The sequence below is a fragment of the Lasiodiplodia theobromae genome, assembly GCF_012971845.1.
Source record: "Lasiodiplodia theobromae strain AM2As chromosome Unknown scaffold_13, whole genome shotgun sequence".
NCBI lineage: Eukaryota > Fungi > Ascomycota > Dothideomycetes > Botryosphaeriales > Botryosphaeriaceae > Lasiodiplodia > Lasiodiplodia theobromae.
The window spans coordinates 312637-330569 of NW_023336333.1; the positions used below are offsets into that span (position 1 = coordinate 312637).

A 17933-nucleotide genomic window follows, 5' to 3' on the forward strand; every position below is an offset into this window, starting at 1 on the left:
GGACTGTATCTTGGACAGTGACGCATGAAGCGTCCGGATGGGCCCATGCAGCCACGAACCTACCGCCCCGATTCACCGGCAAAAGCCATAGTTCGTGTTGCTGGAGTCATAGCAAGCGGAGAGGCCCGGTGGATTCCAGAGAGAGCTAACGGTCTGATATGCAAAAAGAGCGTGCGTCAACCCCACCCAGAGCCAGAATTGAAGGATCCAAGGTATGGGGGAGCAAAAGGTATTGCCCCAGCGCGTCCTAGAGCAAAAGAAGAAGGTATCCTGGTCACTACGAGGGTCGAACTCGCGACCTTGGCGTTAACTGTAGTCCTCTGAGAAGACTGCCAATATTAGCACCACGCTCTAACCAACTGAGCTAAGCGACCTCGACAATGGTATCAAGATCAGGTGATGGACCCTGTTGATGGAAGGCGCTTATCCGGGTGAGAATATAAGGAGTAGAACTGAGTGATCCAGACAGTTGCAAAGAAGAGTGCGTGCGAAAAATGGTGTAAAATTTTACTCTGGTGGACCAAAGTTCCCGGATTGGGACTAGTGCGGGCCTGAGCGGCGATCCGGAGAGTGAGTAAAGCCGAATTTAGAACAAGGAGTGTGGTAGCTGTAAATAAGCGCATGACCAGAGAACTCTATTTGGATGATGATGAAGGGCGGGAGGATCAATGACAAGCGTCCGATGTGGATGAGAGGCTGTCGCCACGTTCCGGAAGAGACGAGAGTCAGCAGGACGGTGCCATCAGTGGACAAGTCATCGAGATCAAGGCACTGACAGGCGTGAACAAGTATCATGGCGTCGAAACGTCGAGAACCGGCTAAATGAAGCTCGTGATGGTCGGCCGTATCGGACGCCCACGGACAGAAAACGAGGGGAGGATGTGGGGAGGATCGATAAGTTGGTCGAGGAGGAAGCTGTCAAGGCGCGATGGCGTTCGGACGTGGCGTCCGTATACAGCGGGGTGGTGGATAGAGGATGAGGTGGGCGGCGGAGCGCGGTGCTGCAGGTGGTGAGCTATGGTTCATGATGAAGTAGTCATCATCTTGGGCGCAACGGTCGTAGGGCTGAGGGCTGAAAGCGGCCAGACCGATCCAAGGATGGGAGGAAAAGACGGCGTGGGGCGGAGCGGAAGGGCGGAGAGGCTGAGGCGGTGGTGGCACAGTGGTAGAGCATGGTTACATGGCCCGTGCGCACACTGCTATTTTCGGCCGAGCCACTCCCACCTGCCGCTGACGCCCTTCACACCACGCCCAAGCCCTGTCCCAAACTGCAGCCAGTCTGCTGTGCCTACCGCTCGTAAGGCTCGTACTACCAGCCCTCTCTCTTGACGATGGCGCCCGTATGAACCGAATCTCCGCCGCATTAGCGGGCCCGGCGTTCCCCGGTTCCTGAACCGTATCCGCTGTCGCTCACCCGTCACCTTCGCGATGACACGGTGCCAATTTTGGCAAGTGGTCAAGCTCAGCTGTCATGGCTTCTATCACAGGCCGTGGTTGTCACGCAACGAGATATGCGTATATAGTCCGCCTCGGTCGCGCTGTAATCCCTTCTTCTTCATCACAACACTTCAACCTTAATCACCAATAGTAATCAAGGCCCCGAGCCGACATTCGCTATTCAACTTTTCCTTTGCTCAACTCGTTAGAGCTTCTCTATCCAGCTTTTCCTAGTATCTTTGAGCTACACTATCCACAATGGTCGCCTTCACATTTGCCTTCACCGCCCTCGTCGGCGCTGCTGCTGCCACTTCCAACGGCCCCTGGTCGAGTCACAGCTCCTGGGGTACAGCAGCCTCCAGCGATTCCATCACTTCTACCCCCAGCGCCTCTAAGAGCAGCGCCATCCCATCCGGCACTGGCTCCCTTATTCCTAGCGGCACTGGCGGTATCTTTCCCAGTGGATCTGGCTCAATCACTCCCAGTGGCACTGGTGGCATCATCCCTAGCAACACTAAATCAAACATCCCCAGCGGCACTGGCTCCGTCATTCCCAGCGTCACCGGCGGTCGCAATACTACCGAGACTGCCACTATGACGACCTTTACCACCGTCACTACTTGCCCTGTTACCCAGACGACTTCGGATCACGGATCTACCTTCATCACTACTACATTGACTACTTCGACCATAACCGTCACCTCTTGCAAGGCAGGCTGCAACCATTTGTCGACTGTTGTCCCTCCCATCTCGACTGGTGCCCCGAACTCGAGCTATGTCCCGCCCACCAGCAAGCCAACCGGCTCCATGAACAGCACTTATGTTCCCTCTGGCAAGCCTACCACCAAGCCGACTGACAAGCCTACGACCCTGCCTACGGACAAGCCCACCACCAAGCCAACCAATCAACCCACCGGCAAGCCCTCGTCTACTACCGAGTACGCCCCCGGTACCACTGCTGTCGTCACTACCAAGGTCTTCCCCTCCACCATCGTGGAGACAATCACCTCCTTCATCCCGTGCTCGACTTCCGTGGGCCACCAGGGTGCTAGCACCTGGTACTCTACCTGGTTGACCGCCACCTACATCCCCCACACCACCGTCTCGACCTGCACCACCGTTTCCACCCTCTACCCCGCCCCTACTGGCACCTCTGGCAACCCCGGCGGCAACAACGGTGGCGTCTGCCCGCCTGCCACCACTGTCACCGTCACTGCTGGCCCGACTGTCACTGCCTTCGTCACTGTGAGCTACGGCCACGACGGCAAGCCCGTTACCGTCACCAACAAGCCCACCGGCAACGCTTCCCAGACCCAGGGCGGCTCCGGCTCCGGCGCGACCTCGTCTGGCAACGCCGTCCCCAACCCCTCCAGCAAGCCGCACTGGGGTGACAACTCGAGCACCTCCAAGCCCAGCTCCCCCACTGGTACCGGCAGCCCCTCCGCCAGCGGTGGCAAGAAGTGGTAGATCAATCAACGAGCGCGGTCCGCACATCCCCCATGAACATTTCAATGTATAGACCCGTTAATTCTTCACCCCCTCCTGGCGGACTACGCTCCTTACATGTTTGGAATCTTTAATCAAAGGGCATCGGTTAATTTGGCAGCATTCTTTCATGAACATAACAACGAGGGATTGGGTATTTGGGATGAATTTTTACGATGCGCATTCACGACTTGTATATATATGCAAGCGACGAATACCTCACGTTCTCTTGTTAGCGCAATTAAAACTTACTCATGCATAGCACGGCGTTCAGCGAAAACAATAGGTACATAGGTACTTTTCATATTTCTTCATCTTTGGCTCCTTCGACAGTGACATTGTGATCCGGATGGTTTTTCTAACAATGGCAAAAGTAGCAGCAATAGGGACGAAAACACTTCAACTACCCAAAGCCAATGTCGCCTGATACTCTTCATAGCTGAGTTGGTTCGCAAGAGACCCCAAAGAGTGAGAAAGTCAAGACATCCAAGCAAGAAAAATACGGAAAGCCTATGACCCTTGATGAGGAGCACATGAATCCAACATGAAACGCATTGTAGGTCCACAATTTGTCTTTCGTGAAACAGTTCTGTGTTACAGAGGAGGTAAAATTGATCCGCTAATAGTAGACGTGCTGCACATAAAGTAGTTGCCAACCTTCGCTAGTGGTCGGTAGCCTACCAGTCGCAGAATAATGCTAGAACAGTGGATCTGACACGTCATGCAGGAACCATTCTCTTGGGAAAAACCGCAGCGATCAACTAAAATTGATATCTACAGCAGGTCTGAACAGAATATCTACGCTTTCGTCTCTACATACAAAAAGCCGGCCGTTTTATTCACATAAACAGGAATACAGAGATGTGGTATCTTTACACAGACAGAGAGAATGCCACCTTCCTTCCGTTCTTTTTTACCTCCTTTGGTCCTTTTTTGACTCTTTCCATATATATCTTTTTCTATTCTTTTTTGTTTTGTTCCTTCGGCGCTATACGCTATGCCTTCGTGCCACGTCCTTGTCCAGTCCTTTCGCCAGCGCGTACAGGGAGTTGAGGTTCGGTACGTCGACGCCCTTTTGTTCCGCAATCTTGATTGCGTTGCCGACCAGGGCCTCGACCTCGAGGGGCTTGCCGGCCTTGACGTCGGCGAGCATGCTGCCGCCGGCGCGGATGGCCTCGGGGGAGCCGGCGTGGGCGTGGGCGCGTGCGAGCTGGTGGCGGGCCTCGTCCTCGGTGATCTCGGCGTAGCCGCAAGCCTGGGCGATCTTGACGATCTCCTGCATGATGTGCCAGACGAAGTCGGGCCCGTATTCGCTGGCGTTGGCGCTCTGAAAGGGGCTGGAGGGCGCGACGGCGGCGAGGACGGTGGCCGGGTCCCAGGTGGCGGCGTTGACGAGCATCTTGCTCCAGCGGCGCGGCTGGATGTCGTCGTAGACGAGGATGGTGGCGCCGCCGCGCTGGACCAGCTCCATGAACTCGCCCAGCTGCGTCGCCTCAGCAACCGACGTCGCCGGAAAGGCGCCGACCTCGAGGCGCTCGAGGTTGCCCATGCGCACGACGCCAGGCGTTGTCTGGGCAGCGGGCAGGTAGACGACGCCCGAAAGGACGGGGTTTTGCGGGAAGGCGGCGTGCCATTCGTCCTCGATGCCGATGCCGTTCTGAATCAGCACGATGGCGGTGCGTGGGCTCGCGACGGCCGGGGCGACGAGCGACGGCGTGCTGGGCTCGGCGTTGGGGAAGGCCTTGCTGCAGACGAGGATGAAGTCCCAGGGCGCGTCGACGGGCGGGGCTTCGACGCGGTCGACGACGGTCGGGCGCACGCGCAGGGCTTGGCCGAAGACGTCGCTGTCGAGGGCGAAGCCGTGCTCGCGGACGTGCTCGTAGTTGCTGCGGCACACGCAGGTGACCTGGGCGCCGGCGCGCGTCAGGACCCAGGTGTAGACGGAGCCGATGGCGCCGGCGCCGAAGATGAGGACGCGGGCCATGCTGGGAGGGGGGTCGGGATGGTTACTGGGGGACGGGGCAGCGCCGGCTCTGGAGGGCTCTTAATGTCATGGTCGAGAGAGAAGAAAATCAGGCTTGATGCGTGTCAGGGGTGATGGGTGTCGGTGTGAGTCGCGTCTGGCTGGGAGGCGGGTGGGGCGGGCAGATCTGGAGTGCGCACCAGGCGGGCGCTGCCGTGTCTGCCGCCGCTAAACAGGCTCGTTGCGGCGACGACGCGCTGCTAATCGCGCCGCAACTGGTGCGTTTTGCCCATCCGGACCCTGAGACCGCGACCTGGGTCCCGCCATGCCGCCGCGTCCAAGGAGGCGGTCCGCCCAAACGCTGACTCTCGCGAGCGTCTGTTCACTCATCGCAGGCCCACCCACACCAGAACGGCGCGTGCCGCGCCCACGACACGCCGTTCCGCGTCGCCCCGTTCGGCTCTTTTGCGCGCCCGCCTACGGCTGCCCGGCCGCGGTGCCGCGCGCCCAATAATCGCCTCGTGCCGACCGCGCTGCAGGGCCCCTGGCCGCCTGTTTCAGCTGCGGGCAGATCATCGACACCAAACCCACGGCGCTGCCACCGAGCCAAGTGGGCCATGGTGCCCGCTGCCACACCCGGCTGCCGGAGTAACATCCGCCTCATCTCGTCGTTCTCTCCGCATATATGTCGTATATCAACCCCATGCTGTGCCACAGGCCGCCAGCCCACGGGGCTTTTTGCTGCAATCAGCAGCAATGCGCCGTTATCTTGCTCCTCCTCGCCAGGCCCGCGCGTATTGACTCCCTCGCGCCCGAATGCTGTAGCCGCACCGCGGCTCCACAGCCTCTCCCTGCGACCTTTTCTCCGACCCGCTCTGCTGGTCTCCCAGACCGCCGTTTCCCGGCGACTATTGATGCTTCCATTCTAGACCCTCGCACTGTCGCGACTTTCCGCTTTGGTGCCGTGGCCACATGCGGAAGGGACCGACAAAGAAGAGCGCCCAACCGCGCCTGCTTGTTTGTCACCCTCGCCAAGGCCCGCAAACGCACAATGGTCCTTGTATTCCTGCTCGTCTTTCATTTGCCATGTTCTTGAAAGGGAGAAGGGGGGGTTGCCTTGCCACCACATATAGGCGGACCCGCACTTCACTGGCGTGATGCTTCGCTCCCTGTTCGCGTGCACAACTTGGACACTTGCAGCATACACTTGTGCCGACACCCCAGCCATGTCGGCTGCTCCAATACGGAAGCCAGATTTCCCCATCCGGTCAGCACCGCTTTCCGGAGGGCCGCAGCTCAGCGGCCGCGACCTGTACAAGCAGGCCGTCAAGGACTATCTGACGAAGGAGATCAAAAAGGTGAAGGCGGAGAATGAGAGGGTGAAGGAGAAGAATAATGAAGCAGTCGCCCGACATCGGCTGGCCCGTCACAGCGAGGGTGAGCATGATTCAGCCAGCATAAAGCTGTGTACCGCATGAGTTCCGTGCCACGCTGACGGGCATTGACCGCATTCCAGCGCAATGGGACGAAGCTAGCGACAGGCAGTGGAGGATGCTCCCGTCAGTCATCAGACGCCGCTGGGATGCCGAATCACGCCGCCGATGGCCTCGCCGGGGGGACGATCCCACTGTGTCCATGGACCCCGTGGATGTCTTTTGCAACTCGGATGAGGTATATTATGTCAGAGGGAGGAAGCGCCGGAGGCAGGAACATCTAGATTGGTCCGAAGGTCAGCTGCGAAAAAAGGGGCCACAGCACTCAACGGCCCCCGAGTTCTGTTGTCAGTGTCGCTGATCAAGTGTGCCTAACAGAATATATCCGTGAACGCTACGAGGAAGCGTACAACAGACTCCCACAAGCAACCCCCGCTAGCTCTCAACTTGATAACGCCAGTAATCCGTCATCAAGGAACCTTAGTGGCTCCTACTATAGCGACCCCGCATCATCCCACGATGGTGCTCAGCCTAAAGCTGCAGATGCAGCCTCTTCTGACTCCTCCTCGGCCTCTTCGGCCTTTTCAGCGTCTTCGGGCAACATAGTCAACTTGACGCTCCTGGACAGGGAAGTCTTTGAATTTGAGGCCCGGAAAATCGACACCTCCCGGGGGTTCCTATCTTCGGAGCATGACAGGTTTCTTGATGCTCATGATAACGGCTATAAAGCAGATGAGCCGAGTCGCACACAGCTAAGGGGCGACACCCAAAGGCTGCATCAAGCTATCGGCGATCCTGCCAGTAAGGGCAAATGGAAATGGCACAAGAAATTAGGCGAGGGTACTTTCGGAACCGCCAGGCTTTATCGCTATGCTGATGATAATGATCAGACTCTTGCCGTAAGTGATCGTCCTTGCCTTGTTGGGTGTATTTTCTACTTCACTAGTGCGGTTGACAGTTTCGTTTGTCTCCGAAGACGCTACCTTTCGGTCTGTTTTCGAGGCGCCTTGTGAATTAGATTAACTGACAGTTTCAAATTCTTTAGCGAGTGGTTGTCAAGAGGGATCGTGGTGAACCACAAGATGAGGAGCGAAGGCATCTCAAGACTCTACGCGATGCGGGGGTGGATTGCAAATACATTGTGAAATACCTCGGTGAAACTCGCCTCCCGGGGAATTTAGGATGTACATATCTGGAATACGCACCTTATGGTACTTTGCACGAGCTCTACAAGGACTACGAGGCCTACGAGTAAGTCGACGAAATATCCCTTGGAATGATTCAGTAAGGTGGGTTGGAAACTTTTGAGTTGATTATAATCCCGCAGGATGGCAATCCCCGAGCCGTTTCTCTGGTATCTGCTCCGCTGTCTTGCAGAAGCAGTAGCCGTACTCGACGGTGAGAACTTGTTCCATTTCGACATCAAACCTCCAAACATTTTGCTCGCTAGGGCCGACGACTCTAATACATCTCACCATTGGCATCAGAACTATCCGACGGTACTGCTGGCGGACTTTGGCGGCGTTAATGAGAAGAGCGCAAAGGATGAGGAGCATCGCGGAATGGGTACGCCAGGCTTCAACCCATGGGTAAGTCGTTTTGCTCTTCAAATGCGACGTTATTCGCAGCCCTGAAGACCCTTTGCTGTCTATTATATCGTGAGCGGACCAAAGACCTACCGGTGCTAATGAACCGTCGATTCGTCCACCAGGAACTCCTTCGCAAACCAACCCAAATTAAATGCAACCGGTATCGTACTGCCAGAGGAAAGCCACGTCCCCGTCGTGCGAGGGATCCTAGCCCGAAAAAGCAACTCCCGGTTGACCATAAATGTGGCACACACACAAGTGTATGGCAGATAGGCCAGGTTATGTACGTCCAACAACTCCCCAACAACCCCATCGTCTAGCGCTTTTGCCTAACCCTCAAACTCGCCATGCAGCCTAACCGGCATGCGTCCCTTTTGGCCCGACAGTCAGCTCTGGGATATCCCGCAACCTCCCTGGGAAGCACCCGACCAACCGGCGCCCAGCGATGACCAAAGGAAGGCCTACGAATACTACTGCTACCAGATCTCGCGCACCGATTGGCCAAAGCGCCACCCCCGCCGCGCCCGTAACGAGCAGAACCACTCCATGGAAAATGTCGAAGCCCTCAAAGAGGCATTTTTCCCCGGCAAGAGAGACAAAGATATCGAGACCGATCCCTTATTCGACGCCCTCACCCTGCGCGCTTACGACGATGCATCTGCCGATACACCTTTGACGTCGTACCGTCCCAGCAACGCAGTCGACCCGCACTTCAGCGCGCTCCGCCCGCAATACTCGGCCCGCCTCGTCGAGTGCGTGTTCCGCTGCCTCGAGCCGCTGCCGGCCGATCGGCCGACGGTGCAAGACGTGCTGGAGGAGGCGGGGGATGTATGCAGGGCGGACTTTGAGCGCGCTTGGCCCGGTTATCCAGAAATGGGGAGCCGACAGATGGGGGTTGGGGTAGAGCCAGACGAGTACGCGCCCTACAGGATGAGACCAGTCGTGCCAGGGCCGAGGCCATGGCGTAAGGGAGACGAAGATGATCGCAATTGGAAGCAGCTGGAGGCGCCAATGTGGTTGATGATACGCAGGGACAAGTATCCGATTTCGAAGAAGGTTCTGAACGACAAATATAAAGGGGAATAGTGGTGTCGGTTTAAATGTGTTTGTTCTGCGCTGATATTGGTTCGATGTCGTTGATGCTCAAACGCGAGTAATTTGAAATTGTGCAAGAATAGTTTGAATGCAGACTTCTACATTGACGTTTTAAAAACGTTGCGCTTGGATGTCTGAAAATTAAGCTGTGATAGTTCAAATTCTCTGGTCCTGGAGTGTTGTTGGCTGGAAGTCGTTGCCGCTTTCTGTCCGTGCATGCCTGCATCTTTCAACGCCACGCTGCAAAGTACTGTGCACACAACCTCAACCAAGCACATTGACAGGATGCAGGATCCCAGCACATCAAAGGATGCCGACGAATACTAGAGACAAACACAAGAGCTGCTTGTGGGTAGGCAACCGCGGCGTGGCAGGGAGCGATCCGTGCCAGTGCTGCCTGTGGCGCAGCCTAGCTCGCCGCCTAGTCGCTGCCTGGCTGCATCCTTCATAAGTAAAACCATCTCCTCCACACTTTCGCTCGCCAACCATTCCTCATTCATTCATTCGGTACAATGTCGAGCGACATCCCAAAGCAAGAATTTCTCATCGATGATTTGCCCACGACTTCAGTCACCATCTACCCTTCCCGCGCCCACGTCGTCCGCGACATCGCAGACGTCAAGCTCCAGCCTGGCCTGAACGAAGTGTCCATCTACGGAATCACGCCCGCTGCAGACGAGCATTCCGTCCAAGTCGACGGCCATGGCGCAGCCACCATCACCGACATGAGCGTCGAGCTCGTCCCCAACCGCGAAAGATTCGTGGATCAATTCTCCGACGAGGACTCCTCCGATTCCGACGGGGAGGATCTGACCGACAGCGAATTCGAGAGCATGTACCTGAAAGGGCTGGCAGAGGAATTGCGAAACTTTCAGGACGAACTCGAAGAGGCTCGCGAGGAGCAGAGTTGCGCAAACGACCAGCTGCGTGTGCTCAACGCCTTCATGGAATCCATGAATGCAAAGCACAATGAGCCTGCCGAGGCTTCTAAGGCCATTTCCGCTTATGGTAACGACAGAACACGTCTCTACAAGCAGTGGACGTATGCAAAGCGAGATGTTGAAAGATTGGAGAAGGCCATCAGGAAGCAGGAAGCAAAGCTCCAAAGCAAGGCGAAGGAGGAGCGAAAGGTCAAAAAGAAGCAGAGAGAGGAGAAGGAGAAAAAGAGAGCCCAGCGGGCGAGGGAAAGGAAGCGCGTGAGGGACGAGAAGGCCAAGTTCTGGCCGAGGAGGCTCTATTGCGTCAAGCTGACACTGGAACTCCCCACGGATACGCCGACATCGTCGAGGCGCGGCTCAGTTGAATCGGCCTCGCAACTCGACGAGAAGAAAGCTCTAGCGGACGGTACGGAGAATACCGTACGCCTCTCCCTCTCGTACGTCGTCCGCGAAGCATCGTGGTCACCGCGGTACAACGTCAGCATCTCGTCTACAACGAAGACGGCGACTATCACTTATAGCGCTGAGTTCAGCAACAAGACATCTGAAACTTGGAGGGATGCCACGGTCACTCTTTCCACTTCACAGACCTCTTACTCCGGCCTCGATGACAAGGTGCCCGAACTCCGTCCGTGGCCCATCTTTTTGAGGGACAAGCATACGTTTGATGAGGATGACCATCTCTGGGATGCCAAATTCAGCCCTCAGGAGAATTTGGCTGGCGGGGATATGAACACTCACTGGCCTGGCCAAGACAAGTTCAACCGATTCGAGTTTTTTGGCCCCGAAAGCTCCCTCTTTGGTGGAAGACCGCCTCGCGCTCCAGCTGCATCCGTAACCGCATATCCTTCGAAGCCTGCTTTTGGGATTCCATCTCAACTGGGTCCTGGATTTAGCTTGGTCAACGTCCCAGGTAGAGGATTCGGTGGCAACAATGCAGGTTCAGGTGCAAACCCCTTCTCACCAGGGTCAGCTGTCAACAACGGCAATGACGGTCCTTCCCAGCACCCACCAGCTACTGGTGGTGGATTATTCGGCAATAGTAATAACGCGCAACCTGCGCAAGTCGGAGGTCTGTTTGGCAGCAACAGTAATAACGCGCAACCTGCGCAGGGCGGAGGCTTGTTTGGCGGCAACACCAATGCTCAGCCGGCCCAATCAGGGGGAGGATTATTTGGAAGCAGCAACAATAACAACAATACCCAGCCAGCTGCGGCCAGCAGCCTTTTTGGAAGCAATACCAACGCACCACCGCCGACTGGTGGACTTTTCGGTAGCATCGGCGCCAACAACAGTGCTCCACAAGCAGCTCCCTTCACACTCGGTGCCTCCGAGCCGCCTCAGCACTCTTCTCTCCACCAAGAGCCCACCTGGGAAGACTCGGGCATGACGACCGCCTACGAGCTACCCGGCACGCGCACCCTCGCCCCTTCGTCCCTCGCCCGCCGGCACAAAATCACCACCATCACCATCCGGGACATCACCCTCTCCTACATCGCCATCCCCAAGCTCCGCAAAGGCGCCTTCCTGCGCGCCCAGCTCCGCAATCCATCAACCACAAACGACAACAACGACAACGACAACGACAGCGGCATCACACTCCTCCAAGGTGCAGCCGGGCTCACGCTCGACGGCTCCTTCCTGGGCAACGCGACGCTGCCGCGCACGGCGCCGGGCGAGGACCTCGACCTCGACCTCGGCGTCGACCCGGCCGTGCACGTCGCATACGCGCCCGCGTTGCTGCGCCGCGGCACGCCGCAGTCGGGACTGCTTCTCGGCCGTGATACAGTCGACCGCTACGCGCGCTGCACGACCATCACGAATGCGCGCAAGGCCGCCGTGCGCGTCACGGTGCGCGATCAGGTGCCGTTGTCGGAGCAGGAGCGGTTAAGGGTTGAGGTGCTGGAGCCGAGGGGCTTGGTTAGGGGTGGGGGGAAGGTTAGGGCGGGAGTGGCGGCGGAAGAGGAGAAGGGGGAGAGGAAGGCTGGCGGAGCGTGGTGGGGCGAGGTGACGGCGGAGATGAAGGAGGGGAATGTAGTGGAGTGGACGGTGGAGTTGGAGAAGGGGAAGAGTTGCAAGTTGCCGTTGGAGTGGGAGGTCAGGATGCCGGGGGATAAGAGGACCGCTTTTTCGTAGCGTCCGAATGGAAGTGAAGGATTTCGGGATGAAGGAAATGATTCCGACGGAATACTTTAGATAGGTAGATAGTACATAAATAGGAATACGAGCTACAAGCTCTCAAATATTTCCAGAGATTTCGCCGTGAGTTACCCCCATACAGAATACTCGTCACTTATCGAGCACGAATCAGTCTCTCAGTAAAACGAGACTTCCACCCTTCAATCTCTCTCTCTCAGAAGCCCTCACAACTCCAACTCCACCAACCACGGCGCATTCGTCGCCCTCCCATCCTCCCCCTCAACCGCCGCGTTCACCATCAGCGTCTGCCCATGCTCCCTCATCGCCTCCCTGCTCGCCGGGCTCAGCTGCGCATACCCCCTCCTCCTCGCCTCGTTCCTCCCCACAAACTCCTTCGGCAAACAAACCATACCATCATCGTCATCGTCCCCCTTGTCCCCCTCCTCCCCCTCGCCGCCGTCATTGTCCTTGAACCACACCCTCTGCGCCCCATACCCCCCATGCACGTGCCCGAAGCAGTGCAGCCGCGGCCGCGCCCGGCAGACCGCGCGCCGCAGGTGCTCGCAGCCGGCACTCCTGCCGTCCGCCGTTGCGTCTAGCACGTACTTGGGCGGGCCGTGCGTCATGACGATGTCGACGACGCCGGCTGCAGGGATGGCCGAGCGCGGCGTCGCGACGTTGGTGGCCCAGGGCGGTGTCGTGGTCGTCGAGCCGCAGCCGGGCGGGTTGAAGCGGTCGTGGGCGGACGGGTACTGGAAGGCGGAGTCGCCGTGCTGCGGGGTGTACGGGGAGGCGAATACGGTGAATGTAGTGTCGGTGTTGGGAAGGGTGAAGGTGTGCGTGCCTTCGCGCAGGTACGTGACGCCCTGCGCGGCGGCCGTCTGCTCGACGAGGTGGCGGACGGCGGCGTGTGTCGTTGAGGCGGAACCGCCTTGGCGAAGGTAGTAGGACTCGTCGAGGGTGATTTCGTGGTTGCCGGCGATCATCAGGCGGAGTTGGGCGGGGATGGAGGCGAGCTTGGTGATGGCTTTGTTGAGGCTGGGGAGGGTGCCGTTTTGGGTGAGGTCGCCGCAGTGGAGGACGACGTCGACGGGGACGGTTGGCGGGTGGAAGGAAGAGGCGGTGTCTTCTTCGTCGTCGTCGTCGCCGTCGTGTGTGTCGGATAGTATGAGGAACTTGACGGGCCGTTTTGCATGGGTGTTTGTGTCGTGTGTTGCTGTCCTTTTTGCAGGTCTTTCTGCCGGTGCAGGGCTTTCGGAGCGGGATCTCGAGTGGCCTTTTGATGTTTGCGAGGTGGAACTTTCTCTGGGTGAAGGTGTAGTCGACATGTTTTTTGATGTAGTGCTTCTGCTGAATCTGGATATATGCTGACTAGTCGTTCGTGCTGGGGAAGCGTTTGATGAGATTGATGTGAAACGGGCCCTCAGTCCTTATTTTACCTGTCTCTCGAGTTTCGAATAGGACATCTGACTCTTTTAGACTCGGTAAGTGTGGGGCTCGACCTAAGAATCAACGTCGCGGAACCAGATGAACAACAATGGATCAGGGTCTCATAAACCGCCGTTAGCCTTTCAAAGCAGAGCTAGGGATTGAATTTCTTATCGAGACCCTTATGACTTCTCCACTCCACTTGGGACTTGGTAGAAGTTGAATGGACCTCTTTGTCGAGCCCAATACCGAATAAGTGTAAGTATCCACCAGAGGAAGTTTTCCTATTTCCACGAATTTTACTAATTGTCTCCGTTTAGATGCTTCGGAACACTTCCTTCCCTTTAACATGCAGGCGGGCGTCTTTCAAGGGTTGGTTCGGATTTGATGGGGCGATGCAGCCGTTTCATGGTTGGGCAAGCAGTCAGTTCTCGTCTATCGCCCACTGCCTCCTCTATTGCAGTTGGGCGTTCAATCATTGGCGCTTGGGCGATGTAACGTCGTTACCCATCGCTACGTAGGATCAAGACATGTTTATGTAGATGGAAATCAACAGTTTGCATTTTATGGACTATTGATATTTCTGTGTAGTGCATGAGGAATTGAAGAAAGAAAGGAATGGACCGCTCCCGTCTTCTTCATCATGAAGGGAAATGGGCGATGGGTGGGCGATGATGTCCGCCGTAGATCGCCCCTATCTTCTTCACTCTAGGTGGTGGGTGGGCGATGGGTAGGCGATGATATGTCCATCAGACCGCCACCACACTACCCGCCTGTTTCGCTTGCTCGCTCGCCTCCGCAATGCGAGCTTTCAACTGCTCCCTTATCAACTCGCGCTTGAATGCAATATTGCGCGCTCTCATTGCCGAGTACGCAACTGCCTCAAGGCCCGCTGGCGTTATCAGCATCGTCGCCTTCGGGTTCGTCAGAGTGTCCCCCTCCCTTGAGATGCGGTTTTTGAACTGGTCCAAAATAGCAATCTTCTAGTCGGGCTCCATAAGAATGACGTGGCGGTAGTGCTTTTCGAGGTCAAAACCGGTAGCGAGGAGGTTGATTGAAGTCACCAATATGTCGATGGAATTGGGACTCGATGGCTCCAGCTGAAACCTACGGGCAAGCTCGTCTCGCTCGTCGGCTCGCACGTATCTGACCTCCTTAGATGTCAGCTTCAACACCTGTACGAGGTACCTCCAGACCAGGAAAGCTAGAAATGGATCAATTGAGCCTATCAGGAGCTTCCCCTTTCCTTTTTGGCCTGGAAGATCCGGGCGCTGGGAGATAATATCTCTCAACACGGGCAGCTTGCCGCTTCCTCTTGCCATATGCCTCATCTTGCCATAGAATGGTGACTCCTTTCGATTATCCGAATCCCACTTGTTTTCCACAACATCTTTGATGGTGAAAGGTTTGCGGTCTTCTTTGCTCTTCTCCATGAACAGGTCGATAAGGCCTGGAAAGATGTTCACCTGACGCGCAAGACGACTGGACGAGCTCAACGCCTCGCGGCTGATGGCGTCGGATCCTTCAAGGCTCGAATCGATAAGGTTAGAAACCCTTTCGGAGGCTTTGGTTGACAGTGAGGCCTGAATGGCTACCTCATTCGGAACCTGCGCCCTTGAGATTGTTCCACCAAACCAAATGCTCTTCTTGAGCCGCCTAATCATAATCCTGCCCAGAAGCTTCGTGAGCTCAAAATCAGCGTCTTGAAGCTCCTTGAATCCTTCCTTTGCTTCATCATCCTTGCTGATAGCCCTCTCAAACTTGCGACGCGCCTTGAGGTACGTCTCACATGCGTCTTGAATCTTCTTTTTGCCCTGCTTCACCTCACCCTCACTCTCATCAGGCGGGAATCGCTTCACCCACTCCTGCTCTAGAGAATCCAGCTTGAAGCCCGTGATCTTCCAACTAAGGTCTTTACCAGCGTGGAAGTTCATCCCGTATTTAGTCACTTCCTTCGCGCCGCGCAGCCGGTGTTCGTTGCGGGTGGCGTGGAGCATGAAGCCTGCGGCTGCCGGCGTCGTCGGCCATTAGGTCGAGGCCGTGGGTGTGGTAGAAAGTCTCAGCGAGGTGAGCGGCGAAGGCGTCGGCGCGGGCATCCGGGGTCAAGCCGGCGATGGCGACGATGGAGGCGTCCGGGTAAGGGTCGCGGGCGAGGAGGAGGAGGAGGAGGAGGAGGCTTGGACTTCGGCGGCACCGTGGACGCGTCTGTAGTTGGCGTGGTTGTCTGGGCGGAAGGTTGCTCTGCGTTCATGGAGGAAGAGGAAGAGGTGTCGATGTGGTGGGTAGAGTCATCGGGCCTGGCGGCAGAAGAAGCGGACCCTTCACGGGCACAGGCATCGCCTACCAAGAACTTCTTCTCTTTTGGAGGAGCCTTAGACTCTTCGGTAAGTCTCAACACGAGGGGGTTGGTTTCCAAGGATGCGAGGAATTCATCGTGAAGTGGCGTGAAATGAGGTAATGCTAAGCACCCGTCGATGGACAGGAATTGATCGCGGAGTTTGGAGCCGAACTGATCCGAGACAGCACTAATTGAGGTAGTGGTGAGTGCTCGGGTGTCAAGTGGTCGGCGGCGAGCAGCCAGTTGTGGCTGCGGAAAAGACAATAGGTGTGGGGAACCGTGAGACAGCATACAGAAAAATCATGATCCATCACTTCGCGCATCAAAAATATACAACTGGTAGCAGATCTTCCAGATGACAACACCAATATGAAAAGAGAGCCATCCCTTTTTTATTGACATAAGACCGAAAACGTATAAGATGAAGAAAAGTTAAAGAAAAATTTTCCTTCTGTACCCTTTTTTTGCGATTACGCCAGATTGCTTGGCCCATACAGAAACTGTATGCAGAAAGGCCCAAGCCGAGCGTTGGAAAGAAAAACAGAAAAGTAAAGTAAAATGTATGAAGATTGAGTAAAGTTATGTTCAGAAGTTGGGGGGAAAACGCAAGGTGCCTAAGGGCAGGTATCTCTCGAAGGAAAAGAAGAACAACTGAAGGGCAGTCCCAAAAAAAAAAAAAAAAAAAAGAACACCGAACCGCCTTGAATGCCAATTTCCTCATTCGACTTTCTCCGACAAGTCGTAAAAAAGAATTCGTTAGCCTCGTGAGCAAGCATCGATCCTAACTCCCATCCCCATTCTTTGGTTGCAGTTTGAACGAGGAAAATAAAACGCCGTGACCTATGAAGCCTTCGTAATATGATATGCGCTGTCTTGACGTATGTTTGAAGAGCAGTAAAACGTCCTTACTCAACGGTTCCAGAAATATGGTCTCTGGCGAGATATCCGCGGTCTGCAAACGTTGAAGGGAATCTTTGGATACTCAAGAGGGGTTGATTTGGTGACTGTAAGATATTGCACTCAGCGATCCGGTTGCTCTAGGATAGCAGGTCGCCACTGAGACTGTTAGCGGGCCATTTTTCAGAAGATAGACCACGATTTACCGGTGCCACCTACCTAGAGCCGAATCACCTGAATACTTCTCAGGAATTACTCAGAGTCCTCAGCGCAATTCCTTCTGGTCAATTTACGCTCGGGAGTGGGAATCTAGTCCAGCTCAATGACTTCTGATGTGGGCGGGGGGTCTTGGACCGCTGGCGTTGAGGGAACACGCGCCCTCTTGCTCTCGACAGGGGTTGAACTCTGCGAGGTGCGACCCTGTGAGGCACGTGCATCGTCTTGTTTTTCTTCGGGCTTATGTTTCCAATTCCCATCACTGTCGACAATAATTGCCCTGGTGTCCGACAGGCCGACTGCAGATAAGTCCTTTATGACTTGCATTAGGAACCCATCGACGACCAAGTTATGTGGACGTGCATCATTTCGGCATCTTGGACACTTCCATTCGTCCACGACACTCGGACTATATGGCTGTCTGCGAGGCCGAGTATTGAGGAAAATGTCTAGATCGAAGCAATCGCGGTGAAGGCACCACCTGCCTCTCACCGGGATGTCGCAAGGTTTGCACGTCGTATAGGGGTCGACGAGGGTTATCGTAACTGTACTGTCGACGATGGCAATGTCATCATCGTCTGTAGATCTGCTCAGACCCCTCTTGATTGAACCAAGCACTTCTTCTGCAGGAATTAGTCTTTCCGAGAAACACTCTGCCTTGATTCTGTCGCGATGGCGCATCCCGACAATTTCGATGGCGATAGCAAAATTGGAGATCTTTTCTTCATTCGGACGTCTCAGTAGGTTGATCTCCAATTGGTTCTCGCCTGGTCGAATATAGGGCGTTATATCGATTGGAAGGTCTTTTCCATGTTGCAACTTTTTCCGCATTTCAAGGACATTTCCGTTGAGATTTAAGAACATTCCTGCAGGCCAGTACGTATCCTGCAGTATCCAGTTATGCTCTTCGGTAGATACCGTCCTCGCACAACGCACACGGTAAATCTTGGAATTTTCTGCGATCTTCCTGGTGGC

The 17933-nt window shown here is 55.8% G+C and overlaps 6 protein-coding genes across 6 annotated transcripts; 3 read left to right on the top strand and 3 right to left on the bottom strand.

The window, feature by feature from the left end:
* Positions 1-1695: 1695 nt before the first annotated feature.
* LTHEOB_4879 (Extracellular proline-rich protein) lies at positions 1696-2904 on the top strand (the record flags this gene model as incomplete). Its single annotated transcript, XM_035513961.1, has 1 exon — positions 1696-2904. One exon carries the CDS (start codon positions 1696-1698, stop codon positions 2902-2904), a length of 1209 nt encoding a protein of 402 aa, XP_035374321.1.
* Positions 2905-3910: 1006 nt separating this feature from the next.
* LTHEOB_4880 (2-dehydropantoate 2-reductase) lies at positions 3911-4906 on the bottom strand (the record flags this gene model as incomplete). The annotated part of the gene is made up of 1 exon (XM_035513963.1): positions 3911-4906. One exon carries the CDS (start codon positions 4904-4906, stop codon positions 3911-3913), a length of 996 nt encoding a protein of 331 aa, XP_035374322.1.
* Positions 4907-6111: 1205 nt separating this feature from the next.
* LTHEOB_4881 (Serine threonine protein kinase) lies at positions 6112-8993 on the top strand (the record flags this gene model as incomplete). Its single annotated transcript, XM_035513964.1, has 7 exons — positions 6112-6322; positions 6402-6614; positions 6697-7217; positions 7364-7569; positions 7646-7884; positions 8181-8190; positions 8261-8993. The coding sequence occupies 7 exons, from the start codon at positions 6112-6114 to the stop codon at positions 8991-8993; spliced, it is 2133 nt and encodes a 710-aa protein (XP_035374323.1).
* Positions 8994-9514: 521 nt separating this feature from the next.
* Positions 9515-12076, top strand: LTHEOB_4882 (Mucoidy inhibitor protein; the record flags this gene model as incomplete). Its single annotated transcript, XM_035513965.1, has 1 exon — positions 9515-12076. The coding sequence occupies one exon, from the start codon at positions 9515-9517 to the stop codon at positions 12074-12076; it is 2562 nt and encodes an 853-aa protein (XP_035374324.1).
* Positions 12077-12303: 227 nt separating this feature from the next.
* On the bottom strand, positions 12304-13407 carry LTHEOB_4883 (Ser thr protein phosphatase family protein; the record flags this gene model as incomplete). Its single annotated transcript, XM_035513966.1, has 1 exon — positions 12304-13407. One exon carries the CDS (start codon positions 13405-13407, stop codon positions 12304-12306), a length of 1104 nt encoding a protein of 367 aa, XP_035374325.1.
* A 1083-nt stretch (positions 13408-14490) lies between these two features.
* LTHEOB_4884 (uncharacterized protein) lies at positions 14491-15504 on the bottom strand (the record flags this gene model as incomplete). The annotated part of the gene is made up of 1 exon (XM_035513967.1): positions 14491-15504. The coding sequence occupies one exon, from the start codon at positions 15502-15504 to the stop codon at positions 14491-14493; it is 1014 nt and encodes a 337-aa protein (XP_035374326.1).
* Between the last annotated feature and the right edge of the window lie 2429 nt (positions 15505-17933).